The following is a 17,020-nucleotide window of genomic DNA, read 5'->3' on the forward strand; positions in this document are numbered from 1 at the left end:
ATTAACTTTTGACACACTGGACACTTCAACAGGCAAAAATGCCTACCTGCTTGCTCTACCTGCTCATATATGCTACTCTTCAGCTTATGTAGCTTTTATCTAATTAACTATCCACTGTTAGGCTGTATACTTTTTGCCAGGTGGTGAGTTGCTAATTTTTTTAATTTCCATTTTTGTGCTGTGGTTCTTTAAATGCAATTCGTATTCTGCGATTAAAATTATACTTTAGAAAACAACACCATGGGTTTTGTTTGAAGTAAAATTATACTTAAACAATAAAAATATTTAAGTTAAAAATAAAAAAAGATATCCCTATCCTAAAATTTTACTAGGTAAAGTATTAATAGGGTCAATGTCAGGATCCTCAAAAGACTTAGTATTTAGAATCAACTTAAGTTGTACAATATCTAATATTTAGAGTCTACTTAACATAACAGTAAAGTATCTTAGCATTTGGGTTTGTACTGATTGGTTCTAGGCTAGTATCAGTACCTATTTGGTCACTGATAAATGGGCATTTCATTTTCACCTAGTAATTAAAGAGAATAAGATGTCTTTCTGTTCCCGGGATGGTGTTTTTTAGTGATATGAGGGTAAAACTAAATGCGTCCTGATTTTGAGTGTTTTTTAACATTTAGGTATTGAAATAGAAGAGTTACAGAATGAGGAAGAAGAACTAAGTCCACCTCTCATGGAGTACAATATAAATGTGAAATCAAACCCTGAAATACAGTTAGCAGAAATGAATAAAGATGGAGCATCGATACCCAGTGAATCTTCAACAGAATCTACTAAAGATCTCCAGGAAGTATAAGCTCTCATTAATATTTAAATTAAAAGAACTTAATCAGGGCTTTTACTTTGTTACATGTGCTGTATTTACAGCATCCTAGACAATCTTAGTTTACATTTATCAGTGTTCACACAGAGTTTGAATTGGAATGGTTCTTTCTCCAGTACTTCTTCCAAAAATCTTTCCTGCCTTAACCTTTTATTTTGTCAGCATTTACCAAACACTTGTTATGTGTCAGACATTATGCTAGATTTCTGAATGTTTCTTCATCCTGAGTGATGGCAATAGAAGTGGGAAGTTAGTAGAAAGTAGAAGAAAACATAATGGGGAAAGAAGAGAGAAAAGAGAAAAACGTGATATTTCAGTGACATTTGCATGGGAGTAAAATTAAAGTCATGCAGGGTGTAATCTCTGTATTTCTTTAATGTTAATTTTATATGGTCACTAAACTACTCCTGGGCCTAATTTTTCATCTTATGGACTTGAATGTGTTGATTTTTTGAAAGTCCCTCCCTTCCTCCTTTGTTGCTCATGCATGCATGCACATGTGCAAGTGAGGATCTGTGAGCTTTTTTCTGTAGCCTCCTCATTGATATTATGTTATTCCTTTAGAGATCAATGATCTCTCAAGAGCAGAAGACGGAGATTAAAATAAGAGTGAAACTGAAAATAGTTTTCAATAGAATCTAGAATAATGAGAATAATAGGATAATAATCTATAATATTAGAAGATGAAAGATTTCAGTGGTTAGAGGAAATATATTTTGCAAAATAACTTATTGTGTGATTTGAATTGCATATTAATTAAATTATTTATTTCTTGTCAGGTTAAGAGTAAACCAAAGAAAAAGAAGAAGACTAAGAATAAAAAGGTAAGTGACTGTATTAGCATTATAATAGAGAGATGTCTGATTATGAACACTTAGGTTTACATATGGATTCGCTGTTAGAACTTAGTTCAAGTAGGTATATAGCATAAATGACTTATAAATGTCAATAGCTTAGGGGTGCCTGGGTGGCTCAATCAGTTAAGTGTCCGACTCTTGATTTCAGCTCAGGTCATGATCTCATGGTTCATGGGTTCCAGCCCCGCATTGGGCTCTGTGCTGATAGTGCGGAGCCTACTTGGGATTCTCTCTCCTCCTTTCTCTGTTCTTCCCCGGCTTGTGCTGTCTTTCTAAATAGATTATAAATATGAATATGAATATGAATATGAATATGAATATGAAATATATAAATAAACTTAAAAATAATAAATGTCAATAGCTTATTGAATATGTGGTTATATATGGTAGATCCTGAATGATTTAAGCTCCTAGTATGTCCTGCTTCACTTCCCTAAATCATAATTATACATTTAAATATACAAATAAGAAACTGAGTTACTTGGAAATTTCATTAATTTCTGCATACCACTCTCATTTAAAAAATGCCTACTCAGTCTTTTATAAAAAGCTCCTCATCATATTTCCAGTGATATATTCAGAAACATTTTTCAAAGCCTTAGAAATGTTGATTTTCTTCCTGATATCCAAAATTCTGCCAACAGTGCAATAATGTACAAAAATGGTACAAATGCAAGAAGCTTCCTTCATGCTTTGTCTTTGCTTTTTGCCAATTACAAATGAACAACTTACTGTTACTATCTATGGCGGAGTTTTAGCAAAAAGTCTCTTAATTGCTTGGAAAATTACAAAGGAAAGTTAAGTCTTTTTTAGTTTTGTTTTGGTTTTTTTAATTTTTTTTTAACTAAGGCTATATTTGTAGGGCAATTTTTGTTGTTGTTCAGAGCAAAATTGAGGGGAAGGTAAAGATTTTCCATATATCTCTGACCCCCACATATGAATAACCTCCTGCATTATCAACATCCCCCATCAGAGTGGTACATTTGTTACAATTGATGGAACTACACTTACACATCATAATCACCCAAAGTTCATACTTAATGTTTTAATTCACTCTTGATGTTTGTAGATTCCTATGGATTTGGACTCAAGAGTTTTTTGTTTGTTTCTTGGTTGTTTTTTTTCCTTTAAATCAACCATACAGCTAACTACTATGCTATGCAAACTTTATGGTAAAAAAGAAAAAAAAAAAGTGTTGTTTTTCTGGCCTGAAACATACACTTAAAATCTAGGTATATTCTGTAGATTATGTTATAAATTAATGCAATGAGAATATTTGACCAACTATACAATCTGGTAAGCCAATGTTATTTATTGGAAGTATACACAAATTTTAGTCATAAATGAAATTTAACACAAGGTAAATTTACAAAATGCTTAGGTGAAGAACAGAATACAGATTATTTATGCTGTGATCAATAAAATATCAATATAATTTTCGTGTTTATCATAATCATTTATTATAATTTATAATTTCACTCAAAAGTTATTTTGAAAATTAAGATATGTTTTTAAAAGACATGAATAAGAAGACTTACTACTGGTCAGTTCTTATATAATAAAACACAGACTGATCTATTAGTTTAACTGATACTTTGTAATTCTTACCAAAACATTAGTAAATCCCAGGTCTAATACTACAGAAAGCTGGGCAAGTAAATCTGCAACTGTCAGACTATAACTCTTGGTTCCAAAGGTACGTAGTTTGTCTCTTACAACAAATTAAAATATGATCAGATTTTCAATTCTAGTTAAATGGAAAACCCAACCTATGTCAAATTGAAATGAAACAGGTAATAAACACAATGGAAAATAAATGTAAACACGACTCAAAAATTCATATGCTAATAATATTAAAATATCTTCTTAGGGGTGTCTGGGTGGCTCAGTCGGTTAAGCGTCTGACTTCGGCTCAGGTCATGGTCTCACGGTCCGTGAGTTCAAGCCCCACATCAGGGTCTGTGCTGACAGCTCAGAGCCTGGAGCCTGTTTCAGATTCTGTGTCTCCCTCTGACTCTGACCCTCCCCCATTCATGCTCTGTCTCTCTCTGTCTCAAAAACAACTAAACATTAAAAAAAATTAAAAAATAAAATAAAAATGTCTTATTAAATGTCAAGAAGTTTTTTGTTATTGTTTATAACAACCTAAGTTTTAAAATTTTTTTTTAATGCTTATTTATTTTTGAGAGAGAGAGAGAGAACATGAGTGGGGGAGGGGCAGAGGGGGGGGGGGAGAGAGAGAGAGAGAGAGAGAGAGAGAGAGAGAGAGGCATAGAGACATAGAGACATAGAGACATAGAGGCATAGAGGCATAGAGGCATAGAGGCATAGAGGCATAGAGGCATAGAGGCATAGAATCAGAAGCAGGCTCCGGGCTCTGAGCTGTCACCACAGAGCCCAATGCGGCGCTTGAACTCATGAAGTGTGAGATCATGACCTGAGCCAAAATCAGCCATTTAACCAACTAAGCCACCTAGGCACCCGACCTAAGTTTTTTCTAATTTATTTTTTTAGAAGTTGAGATACTTTGAAAATAAGATAATTTTATGAAGATAAGATGTGAACATTAGAAGAGAGATCTCTCTTTTATCTAAATTTTAAAGTATGGGACCTAAAAATGCTGAAATTTTTGCATATGACTATTTCATATATAGTAGTCCTATTAATATACTTCATTATTATTGATACAAAGAATTGTCTAGTTATAGTGTAAGCAACCAGTTGTCTAGCTAAGTCCATCACATCCTCCAATGAGTTTTCCTCATGAAAAATTCTGGCATACAAAAAATTATCTTGTGTTATACAGAATAACAACAAAGTTTCTATGAATGAAATTGTGTCCTCTGTTAATTATTTGTCTTGTAATATCTCTACCTAACATTAGCTGAAGTCCTGAAAAGATCTTACAGGGACTCTGGAAGAATATGATGAAAAAGAAATATTTGTATAGCAAATAGAGGAGACAGTACAGATAACTTCTAACCAGTATATATAGAGACATTGTAGTTAGTTTTTCTTCAGTTAGGAATTTAGTATTTAGCTTCTAATATATCCAAATTATAAATAACTCTTTTGGGAGTTAATTAGCTCCTCCTTCCCACTCCTACCTCCCACCCAGGGGAATTAAGGGTTAAGAATAGAAAAGGGAGGTAAAGCAGATGGCAGAAGAATAGAAGGCTTTGTGATGATGCCTTGGGGAAGGAAGGAAACATGGCAGGAAATAAATCTAGCCCTTCAAATTGGATGTGCTGTCTATAGCAGGGAAGTTGCTGAGATGCATGTAAAACAGGCTGCTGCATGTGTTGACAAAAAGTTGTCATGAGAAGAAGTAAAAAGAAGTTTCAGAAACTATGCAGCTACACTAGATGTTCATTATGAACAACCAAATAAATGTCTTTCAGTTCAGCTATTCAGGTATACTGGAACCAAGGTAGGAGTTGATAATTCTAAATTGTAGAATCAAATTGGCACAGGACATTGATCAGATGCTGAAATGCAAAATTCTCTTAGTTTATAGGCAATAAAGCAGAACAAATTTGTAAATACATCATGGAATCTATGGGAAAGGAGATCCAAAAGTTTCTTGTAAACAAGAGGTGGTGGTAGAAGTTAATACTGTAATTTATATAAAAGTAATTAATACTGTTAATAGAGTAATGTAGAAGAGCGATTAATACTATTAATATGTGTTGAGTGTCATTGATATTATCTTTATCTACTATGTAGCTTTTATAGTTTTACTTTAATGAACATAAAATTTAGGGTTTTTTAACATTTCCTTCCAATTGTGATCTCCTTGACACTTCCTTTTCTATAAGATTTCTTAATATATCAATCTGCTTTTACCTTGTATGTAGATTTTCAAGAACTCTTATAGTTAGTATAGTATTCCATAAAGCGAATTATACATGTCCTGTCCCAAGATTACCAGTAGGTACAAACTCAACCCCAATATTTACTTTCAGTATCTGAATCAGTGATTTTTAAGTTATTTCATGATTCAATGGTAGATTACAAAATCAATGTAGCAGGTCACAACTACCATTTTATAAAATAAATAGAATTGGTAAGAGTAAAAAAAGTTTCAGAGTTCATTATGTATTGTCTTAGTTTGGGCTGCTATAACAAACTACCATAGACTGGGTGCTTTAAGCAAGAAACATTTTTCACATGTTTGAAGTCTGGGAAGTCAAAGATAAAGGTGTCAACAGATTCGGTGTCTGGTGAGGGCCCTCTTAGTTTGCAGATGGCTAACTTCTTACTGTGTCATCACAGCAAGTAGAGAGAGAAAGAGCACACAGAAGAGCAAGAGATCTAGCTCTCTGGTCTCTTCTTAAAAGGGCACTGATTCTATCATGAGGACTTCATAGCATCATCTAAACCTAATTACTTTCCTAATTAATTTCCCCCTTAATTGGGGGTTAGGGTTTCTGCGTATGAATTTGGGAGAAGCATAAACTTGCAGTCTATAACATATATAATCTGGGTAAAGATTATTTAGTGTGACTTCAATTTCAGTTTTATACTCATGGATAAAGATCTCTGAATAAGTGCATTTACATCATGATGTAAAATATATTTCTTATTTTGGTTGTGGTCAAAAAAGGTTGAGAAACACCTAAATGCAGTCACATCACTGCTGTACTGGCATAGTTGATACAGATTACTAATTCTTGATGCTGTTTTTCAGAATAAGGAATCAAAAGAAGAACAAGTGTAAGTATTTATTTAATTTTTAAATTTTTCCTAGTATTCTCAAAGTGTGTTTTGCCAGTATGACACAGCCTTGCTTTGGGAAATGTTCTGAAAGAAGAAAGTACAGTTACTTTTCTTAATAACTTGTCACTTAAGAGTAACAAAAAGTTAAATTATCATTTACTTTGGGAGAATAGAATCTCTCAATTTTTCTATAAGGCTACTCAAAAGTCAAAGACTAATTTGGATCCAGCATAAAATCTTCTACACTATAGTCTAGATTGTGGTTAGCCAAATCTAAATTTAAGTAAGAATTAACCTTAAAGAACAGATCAGTGTTTGTCCTAATGACCTCTTTTACCAAAAAGTTTGTTTTGTTTTGGTTTGTTTAATTAACGCATAGGTGGTGGTGGTTTTTAATTCCAGTTGTTTACCGTGAATTTTGAACCTACTGGAAACCTTTTAATGTCTAAAGATCACTGTGTTATACAACTATGTGACTGATGACAGTGCAGTAGTGGATGGAAGTAAGGGAGATAGTAATGAAGAGGCTCATTATACCTAACAGAAAGTTTAATTGAAAGTTGGTAACTTTGGAGAACTCACTGTGAGGACAGAAATTATTAAGATATCTTTAAAATGGTAGCAAGAACATATTTTAACTTGAAAGTCATCACTTGTAGTTGATATTTTCTCATTGATAATGGATGTGATCTACTTGCTAATAGTTCATCATCCAAGGATGAATTTTCACTTTCTCTGTCAATGAGTTGAGCCACTAGAGTGATAGTTTTTTGTTTGTTCTACTTTTTTCAAACCATGTCTAGAAGCCATAAAAATAACTTACTAAAGAATCATACAGTGCTATGAATCATTTTGCTTATTTTACCTATAGTGTAGACACAAACTGAATGATCATCAGATCACCCAGGGAGCTTTGTTTTTGTATGAGAATTTTCACATATACACAGAAGTAAAAATAATATATCACGTTAATATATGTACCTAATCGTCCCGGTTCAACAATTACACTGTTTTTCCACATTTGCTTCACTTTTTTCCCTTAACATTTTGTTCTTTGTTGGTGTTTTCAGTCCCAAATATCATGTAATTTTACCTCTACATGCTTCAGTTTGCATCTCTTACTGATAAGAACATTTTCCTATATTATCACAGTGTCACTATTAAACTTTAAACATTTAGGAATAATCTTCTATAGCTTTTCAAAAATACAGATTCATCTATGTATTTACAGTTGTCAGGATACCTGGAAAAATATAATTTTAAAAAGCTCTTCAGGTAATTTGGAAAATTGGGTTTGGGAACCAGTGGTCTACACAAGCATTTGATTTCATTGAACTTTCCAAAATGTTGAGTCATTCTAGAATACCTCAGTGATACCTAATGAGTGTTTTATAGTGTTTTACAAGTTACTCTACAAGCATGAGATGCCATATTGTTTTCTAGGTCTCCGTGGCCTAAAAGAAGTAATAACGTATCCTAGAGTTACCGATTTTCTATTCACTAATCACGTCATTTATATTGTGTCATAAGTAAAAGTACTATTTCTTGTTACCATTTAATGAGATTGGGAAGGAAATTTATAGCCACTCACTACACCAAGTTGAAAGGATAGTAGCATGCATTTACATTTTAGACATAGGTATAAAAATGAGTTAATTATCATTGCACTTACAGTATTTTCATTCTTTTTTTTTAGTGGTTTCTAGTTACTGAAATCCATGTTACCACTACAGTTTTTTTTAAGTCCTGTTACCAAAGAATCTCCATTTTAAAATCTACTTTATGTTGATATTTGCAGCCCACTATTTAAATGTACACTGGACCTAAGCAATGAAATTGATTAAACCAACCTACTTTTCAAGAATGCTGTGATGATAAAATAATATAGCAGATGTAGAAATGCTTGTCAGTATCTCCCAAAGTATTGTTTCCCAAAGTAACTGATGTTAATAATTATAATTTGAAATATGAACTCTATGGTCTCAGAATTCTTGAAAACACTAGGATGAACCGAATAGGTACCTTGATTGAGTGCTGTCTTATATATGATAAATAAATTCATTATGAATCATCAAGAGAAATACACAGTATAAGCATGGTCTAAACTTTCCTTGGCCATGAACCCTCCTTTCTCATGAGACTAATATAATATTAATTAGGGAAACAATGGCTTAGATGAGAAACACTATACACCATTATAAAATATTACATTGATTGTCATCATTGTAGCCCAAATATGGTAGGAAAGGAAGAGCCATTGAAGAAAGAGCAAGCACATCTACACCCAGTCAGTAGATTTATGAAGGATGATGCAAGTGATATTCAAGAGGATTCTGCAACAGAAGACAAGTTCTATAGTCTGGATGAATTACATATTCTGGACATGATAGAGCAGGTAAGCCTGACTGGAGAGGGTACAGACCTGCCTTCCTTCTTCTAGAAACCATCGTTAACCACTGTTAGCCTAGTGTTTTATGCTGTGTTTGTGAGGGGCAATAAAAAACAAGAAGGGAGGGTCAGAGGGATAGAGGGAAAAAGAGCCTTAGGAGCTGAAGCTTTTCACTTTGGCTCGAAACCATTTCCTGGATTTAACTATTGGGCAGCGTTGATTATAAATGCATTCCTTGCAAAAAAACCTTGGATTAATATTCATGAGAAAAATAGTTTTGTTTAAAAAAAGGTACTTGCATTTTTAAAAAATTAAACTGGTTATAGACATGAAATGTCTACAAAAATATTAACATACAACAGGTTTTTTTCCCCCCTCTGGTTCCTTTCCTTGTAGCAGTCACTGCTGGGAATGACCTTCCTATATATGAAGGTACACGTGAACATGATTTAAGTGCTCAGCAGAACACTAAATCCGACAAAGCAAAAGACAGATTTTTTTTTAGTCACTTGATTTAAATGAGAATTCTATACTAAGGTAATTTTATAACCTGTTCCATAGTATATAGGAATATTGATTGTCTAAGGGTACGGTTAGTAAAAATGATTCTCTGAATGTACAACATTCATATAATTGTCATTATCTTCTTTTTCCCATTGCAATTAGAATATTAGAATATTAGTATATTTTATTTGAAATGACATATTCTTAGCTTTGGATGTCAGACTAAAGTTTAAATATGAGGCCTTTGGTTTTCATTCAGTAGCTATGAGAACTCCAAAATAGAATAAAAATGTCACACACATTTTGGAAAATGTTAACGCCCTCATATATTCAAAAAAACATTTAGCACATGCTTTTTGTAGGAGCTATGCTAAGACATGGTTCCTGTGATTGTAGTGTTTACAATCTGGTGGATAAGTTGAATATTAAATTAAGGTAGTACTGAGTAATAATTAAGTGTTTGGGAATAAAGACTGCCTGAGTTGGAATTCAGGCTTCTCTACTTTCTGTGTAACCTTGGATGAGGTACTTCACAGTTTTACCATCTCTAAAATGGGAATAAGTGTCTACCTCAGATAAACTTTACAACAATAAAAGTTACAAAAAAGTTACCAAAAGTTACCAAAAAGTTACCAAAAAAAAAAAAAAAACCTTAAAAATATGGTAAGCATGCAGATAATGTTATCCACTAGTAGCAGCAGTAGACGCATACCTGTGGTACTATTTAGTGAATGCTGTAATTGGGGAGAGGTGGGTTTATCTGAACTAATCACAGAAGTGATGTTTGTATTGAGACATAAGCATGAGTAGGAGTTAGATGGCAACTTTAAATCTCCTTTAAAGTCTTAGAGCTCTTTTTAGAGGAAAATAAGGCATGTGTATTCCATTTGCTCATTAGGGCTCAACCAGCAAAGTAACCACAGAATATGGAGAAACTGAGAAGGAGAAGCTTGCTCGGCAAAGGCAGCTTTATAAATTGCATTATCAGTGTGAAGTAAGTACTTTTGCCATTATATCTGAAGCAAGTCAGAGGTAGTTCAGTTGTTCAGTTCAATGGTAGTTTCTTTTTTTTTTAAAGAACACATTTTCTTTTTTCTTTCAATATCTGGTGATTTGAACAGAATTAACTATGAAATAATAATTTTCATTTTCATCAGGATTTCAAAAGACAGTTGAAAACAGTGACTTTTCGGTGGCAAGAAAACCAAATGCAGATTAAGAAGAAAGACAAAATCATTTCATCTCTTAACCAACAAGTGGCTTTTGGAATCAATAAGGTTTCCAAGTAAGTGCAAATCTGTTGTTCACAGGTAATTCTGGATTTGCTCTGTAATGAATGCCATCTTTAAAAGATAATCCTTGTGTAGCCACTAGGTGGCATTGTGACTACACATTAAGAATAGCTGACTACAGGTCTGTACTTGCTTAAAAACCAACTATATATTTGTCTTGCCAGCTGCATTGAAAAATAAGCAACGGCTCACTTTGTATATCAAGCTTTACATGTATTGGCTGAACAAGTGTAATTATAATAGAATTACATGAGAAAGATAATTAACTTTCAGATCATGATTCTAATTTGTAAAAATATGACCAATGATTTGCTGTTTCTTTATAGCATATGATGAATACATTCCTCAAAGACACTGTGAAATCACTTGAATCCTTTTTTATATTGGTCTCTCAGAGTTTTTGTGTTCCAAGACCGAGAGATTGAAAATGAATCAAATTCCTGAAGATTGCTCCTTCCCAACAATCTCATTTCCCTTAACAATCTTTTTTATTTATATGTACTTTTTTTTTGAATTTTAATTTTTTTTTTAATTTACACCCAAATTAGTTAGCATATAGTGCAACAATGATTTCAGGAGTAGATTCCTTAGTGTCCCTTACCCATTTAGCCCATCCCCCCTCCCACACCCCCTACAGTAACCCTCTGTTTGTTCGCCATATTTATGAGTCTCTTATGCTTTGTCCCCCTCCCTGTTTTTATATTCTTTTTGTTTCCCCTTCCCTTATGTTCATCTGTTTTGTCTCTTAAAGTCCTCATATGAGTGAAGTCATATGATATTTGTCTTTATCTGACTGACTGATTTCACTTAGCATAATACCCTCCAGTTCCATCCATGTAGTTGAAAATGGCAAGATTTCATTCTTTTTGATTGCTGAGTAATACTCCATTGTGTATATATATACCACATCTTCTTTATCCATTCATCCATCGATGGACATTTGGGCTCTTTCCATACTTTGGCTATTGTTGATAGTGTTGCTGTAAACATTGGGGTGCGTGTGTTCCTTCGAAACAGCACACCTGTATCCCTTGGATAAATACCCAGTAGTGCAATTGCTGGGTTGTAGGGTAGTTCTGTTTTTAGTTTTTTGAGGAACCTCCATACTGTTTTCCACAGTGGCTGCATCAGCTTGCATTCCCATCCCTTAACAATCTTAAGTATTAAATATCTAAGACTTAAAAATTCTGACTTAATAGGAGAAAATGAGTGGCCTTGCTTTACTCTTTTTATACTAATCACTATCTCCAACCAGTATCATTTGGGATAATAACATGATTTATAACACATTATTTTAACAAATAGTAATGCAACAGATACCAGTTGTCCACGAAGTCTAATTTGAAATCCATTAGTTGCTAGAGCTAGTAGGGAGAATAGACAAGTTCTAGGGAATATCTTAGAATAAGGAGTCTACAATACTAATTATGGAGTTGCAGAAATATTTGGCAGATTTAAGTCTTAAATTTTCTCCCACATATTATATCATTCATCCTTGAAGGAATTTTTAGGAAGAACTGGATGCTGTAGCATTGGCAACATAGTATCAGTTACAAACACCTTGTAACTTATCCCTGCTGGAGTTAGATCCTTCAAGTTTAAAGAGGTGAAGACCTAAGGTAGCTTGGACAAATCTAAACTGGCTACAGTCACTTAAGAACCCACACTTTAGGGTTCAAAACTGTATTTTAGCTTAGAAGGCAATGACCAATCCAGATATGTGTTATATAGTATCAGAGATCAGAAAAGTAATGTCATCCATGCAGATGAGCTGTCTCTCTCCTTTACCATCTGAGGGTATCCTTCCTCAACTCTGATAGCTGACCCAGGTGCCCTTGTATGCTTGACCATTTTAGGGGACGCATATATCTTCATACAATGAGCCCTCCATGTAGAATATTCAACAAACATTTATCAAGGGCCTACTGTGTGAGAAGAATTAGGGAAGGCACATGTAGAAGATACCAACACATGTCAGACATTGCTAGCTAATGGAGAGTAGAGATTAATGTGAAGGGTTTAAAATTACTTATAACAGAGGGACTTCTAGTTCTACTAAGAAGTAGCTCTATTCCTTGCCATTCATCCTTTTTACTACTAAACTACCCAAGACATAATACAACAAACAAGCATAGGAAGCTCTAAAAGGTAGAAGAAAGCAGACTGTCAAGAAGCTTTGGTACTTGAGGAATGATATGGCATGAATTTTCCTTATTTCCTCCTATATATCCTAGACAGAGTGCTGCAGAAATCACCAACCTGGAATAGCCAATAGGCAGAGGTGGTGGGGGGAAGCCCAAGAAAAGCCTGTTTGCTCTAGCCAAAGGATCAGGAAAAGGAAAATATAATAACAGAAAACTTTTTTGGCACTATCCAACTTACTCTAGTCAAGCACCAATGGTCCCATACCACCCCTTGGAACCAGGTGGTATGATAGCAGATAGCACAAACCAGATTTCTTTACTGAAGTAGTATCGCAGCTGGTCTTCCATTCCCCATGGGACAGAAGTAGGTAGTGTTACAGTTCCTCTGCCAGGATAGTGTCAATGTGATCTAGCAGCAATCTAAGCCTCTGCCTCTACTCAGCATCAATGAAACTTAAGGTAATCTAACTTGGGACTACTCAATATGGGTTTCACTTCTACTCTCCTCATGGGGAGCTGAGTTTCCACCCTTGGTGCTAGCTGGCACTCTATTCTCTCCCCTCACCCCAGGTGGTGCCACAGGGGCCCAACAGGGAGCCCCTGCTCTCCATCCTGTAGAAACAAAGTGATATGAGTCATCCCTCTGCTTTCTCCTTCCCTAGTGTCAGTAGGGCCGAGCAGGAAGCTGATCTTATACCCTGCTGAGGCAAAGAGCAGAGTAAGTTGGTGCCTCACTTTCATGGGAAATGTCATGGACTGAGGGGACCGAACTTCCACACCACCCATCTGCATCGAGGCAGTGTGTCAGTGTCCACAATTTTGGTGGGATGTTGTAAGCAGGGCCAGATGAGAAGCTAAACATACACACCAACTCAGCCCTCACACTACACAGCAACAGGGGGTCTTCCTGCTAAAAAAAGATTAACTGAATCCAGAGTCTCATAATACCCAGAATATCAAGGCTACAATAGAAAATCCTCATTATACCAAGAATGAGGACAATTAGAACATGAAAAAGAAAAGCTGGTCAACAAATGATAACATTAAGACGATTCAGATTTGAGAATTACCTGACAAAGATTCTAAAGTGACCATCCTAACAATGCTTCAACAAGAAAATTGAAATCTCTTTAAACAGATGAGAACCTAGAAAGTCTTACAAAAAATATATAATAAAGGATGGAAATTATAAAACTAAAAAGTACAATAACAAATAAAACCTTGCTGGGGGCACCTGGGTGGCTCAGTTGATAAGCTTCCGACTTCGGCTCAGGTCATGATCTCACTGTCTGTGAGTTCGAGCCCCCACGTCGGGCTCTGTGCTGACAGCTCAGAACCTGGAGCCTGCTTCAGATTCTCTGTCTCCCTCTCTCTCTGCCCCTTCCCTGTTCATGCTCTGTCTCTTTTTCTCTCTCAGAAGTAAATAAAGATCTAAAAAAAAAATTAAAAAAAAAAAACCTTGCTGGATATAATCACTAATAAAGATGACAGAGGATTGAACTGGTAAACTTGAGGAAATACAAAAGACATTACCCAATCTAACAGCATAGAGGAGATAAACTAGGGAAAAGATAAAAAAGAGGACAGAGTCTCAGTGACTTGTGGGACAATAATAAAATAAGTTGTCAGAATCTCAGAAGGAGAGAAGAGAGTGTGGGGGGGAGGGAGAAGCATTAAAAGAAATGAGGTGAAATACATAAATTTACAAATTCAAGAAGCTGAATGAACCCAAAGTAGTATAAACTGAAAGAAATCCATGCCAAGACACATCATAACTAAACTGCAAAAAAACTAAAGACAAAAATCTTGAAAGCAACCAGAGAAAACACACATGGGAACATTAATTCAAATGAATCAAATTTCTCATCTGAAACCATGGAGGCCAGAAGGAAGTGGCACATTATTTAAGTGCTGGGAGAAAAAAAAAAAAAACTAAAAGAAAACAACTATCTTGAATCCTATATCCAGCAAAAATATCCTTTAGGATTGAAGGGGAATAAAGACAAGTCTCAAAGAAAAACTAGAAGAATCCATTGCTACTAAACCTATGATTAAGGAATAGCTAAAGGAAGGCGTATAATCATAAAGGAAATGATAATAGAAACTTAGAACTTCCGAAAGGAAAGAAGAACATCCAAGTGAGTAAAGGGAGGGGTAAATAATAAGAGTCCATCCTATTCTCATTAATTTTTTAAATCATATTTGATGTTTGGATCAAAAATTATAATACCATCTTAGTGAAGTTTATGTAGAGGAAGTACAGCAATTATATTTTAAAACTGTAGAGGATAAAGAGACCTATATGAAAGTAAGGAAAATATCAATACCAGTAGATTACCATATATATATTGTAATACCTGGTGCAACCACTAAAGAAAGCTACAGAGATATATGTATTCAGATACACTATAAATAAGTCAAGATGGAATCCTAAAAAAAAAAAAAAATGTTAAAATAACCCACAAGAAGGTAAGAAAAAAGAAACAGGAAACAAAAAATAATGGCAGACTTAAGCCCTAACATCACTTATTACCTTACATGTAAATGATCTAAATACATCAATTAAAAGACCATGGCAGAGTGTATTTTAAAAACAAAACTGTTGGCACAAAAACAGACACACAGACCAATGGAATAGAATAGAAACCCCAGAACTAGACCCACAAACGTATGGCCAACTAATCTTTGACAAAGCAGGAAAGAACATCCAATGGAAAAAAGACAGCCTCTTTAACAAATGGTGCTGGGAGAACTGGACAGCAACATGCAGAAGGTTGAAACTAGACCACTTTCTCACACCATTCACAAAAATAAACTCAAAATGGATAAAGGACCTGAATGTGAGACAGGAAACCATCAAAACCCTAGAGGAGAAAGCAGGAAAAGACCTCTCTGACCTCAGCCGTAGCAATCTCTTACTCGACACATCCCCAAAGGCAAGGGAATTAAAAGCAAAAGTGAATTACTGGGACCTTATGAAGATAAAAAGCTTCTGCACAGCAAAGGAAACAACCAACAAAACTAAAAGGCAACCAACGGAATGGGAAAAGATATTTGCAAATGACATATCGGACAAAGGGCTAGTAACCAAAATCTATAAAGAGCTCACCAAACTCCAGACCCGAAAAACAACCCAGTGAAGAAATGGGCAGAAAACATGAATAGACACTTCTCTAAAGAAGACATCCGGATGGCCAACAGGCACATGAAAAGATGCTCAACACTGCTCCTTATCAGGGAAATACAAATCAAAACCACACTCAGATATCACCTCACGCCAGTCAGAGTGGCCAAAATGAACAAATCAGGAGACTATAGATGCTGGAGAGGATGTGGAGAAACAGGAACACTCTTACACTGTTGGTGGGAATGCAAATTGGTGCAGCCGCTCTGGAAAGCAGTGTGGAGGTTCCTCAGAAAATTAAAAATAGACCTACCTATGACCCAGCAATAGCACTGCTAGGAATTTAACCAAGGGATACAGGAGTACTGATGCATAGGGGCACTTGTACCCCAATGTTTATAGCAGCACTCTCAACAATAGCCAAATTGTGGGAAGAGCCTAAATGTCCATCAACTGATAAATGGATAAAGAAATTGTGGTTTATATACACAATGGAGTACTACATGGCAATGAGAAAGAACGAAATATGGCCCTTTTTAGCAACGTGGATGGGACTGGAGAGTGTGATGCTAAGTGAAATAAGCCATACAGAGAAAGACAGATACCATATGTTTTCACTCTTATGTGGATCCTGAGAAACTTAACAGAAACCCATGGGGGAGGGGAAGAAAAAAAAAAAAAGAGGTTAGAGTGGGAGAGAGCCAAAGCATAAGAGACTCTTAAAAACTGAGAACAAACTGAGGGTTGATGGGGGGTGGGAGGGTGGGGAGGGTGGGTGATGGGTATTGAGGAGGGCACCTTTTGGGAAGAGCACTGGGTGTTGTATGGAAACCAATTTGACAATAAATTTCATATATTGGAAAAAAAATTAAAATTAAAAATCCAACAATACATTGTTTACAAGAATCTTCAGTTTCAGCAACTGAAATAGATTGAGAATAAAAGGATGGTAAAATATATACAATGTAAACAATAGAAAAAGAAAGCAGGAATGGCTATATTAATAACAAAATGGACTTCAGAGCAAAGAAAGTTCTGGAGACAAAGAAGGACATCAAATAATGATGAAAGGATCAATCTGCCAAGAAGACATAACAGCCTAAAGATGTATGTGCCAAACAACAGAGCCTCAAAATACATGAAGCAAAAT

At 35.0% G+C, this 17,020-nt stretch overlaps 1 protein-coding gene across 12 annotated transcripts in view; it reads left to right on the top strand.

Moving 5' to 3' along the window:
* DZIP3 (DAZ interacting zinc finger protein 3) overlaps positions 1–17,020 on the top strand; it is a 137,459-nt gene that overhangs the window by 61,137 nt on the left and 59,302 nt on the right. For 11 of the 12 annotated variants that reach the window (XM_045036897.1, XM_019839662.3, XM_011285969.4 and 8 more), the window contains 6 exons: positions 639–808; positions 1,621–1,665; positions 6,389–6,414; positions 8,647–8,812; positions 10,209–10,304; positions 10,468–10,595. In XM_045036897.1, coding sequence (XP_044892832.1) covers positions 639–808; positions 1,621–1,665; positions 6,389–6,414; positions 8,647–8,812; positions 10,209–10,304; positions 10,468–10,595 — 631 coding nt within the window. The remainder of the gene's footprint in view (positions 1–638; positions 809–1,620; positions 1,666–6,388; positions 6,415–8,646; positions 8,813–10,208; positions 10,305–10,467; positions 10,596–17,020) is intronic. The other variant, XM_045036898.1, reaches the window with a different exon arrangement.

This window comes from Felis catus, chromosome C2, assembly GCF_018350175.1.
Source record: "Felis catus isolate Fca126 chromosome C2, F.catus_Fca126_mat1.0, whole genome shotgun sequence".
Lineage (NCBI taxonomy): Eukaryota > Metazoa > Chordata > Mammalia > Carnivora > Felidae > Felis > Felis catus.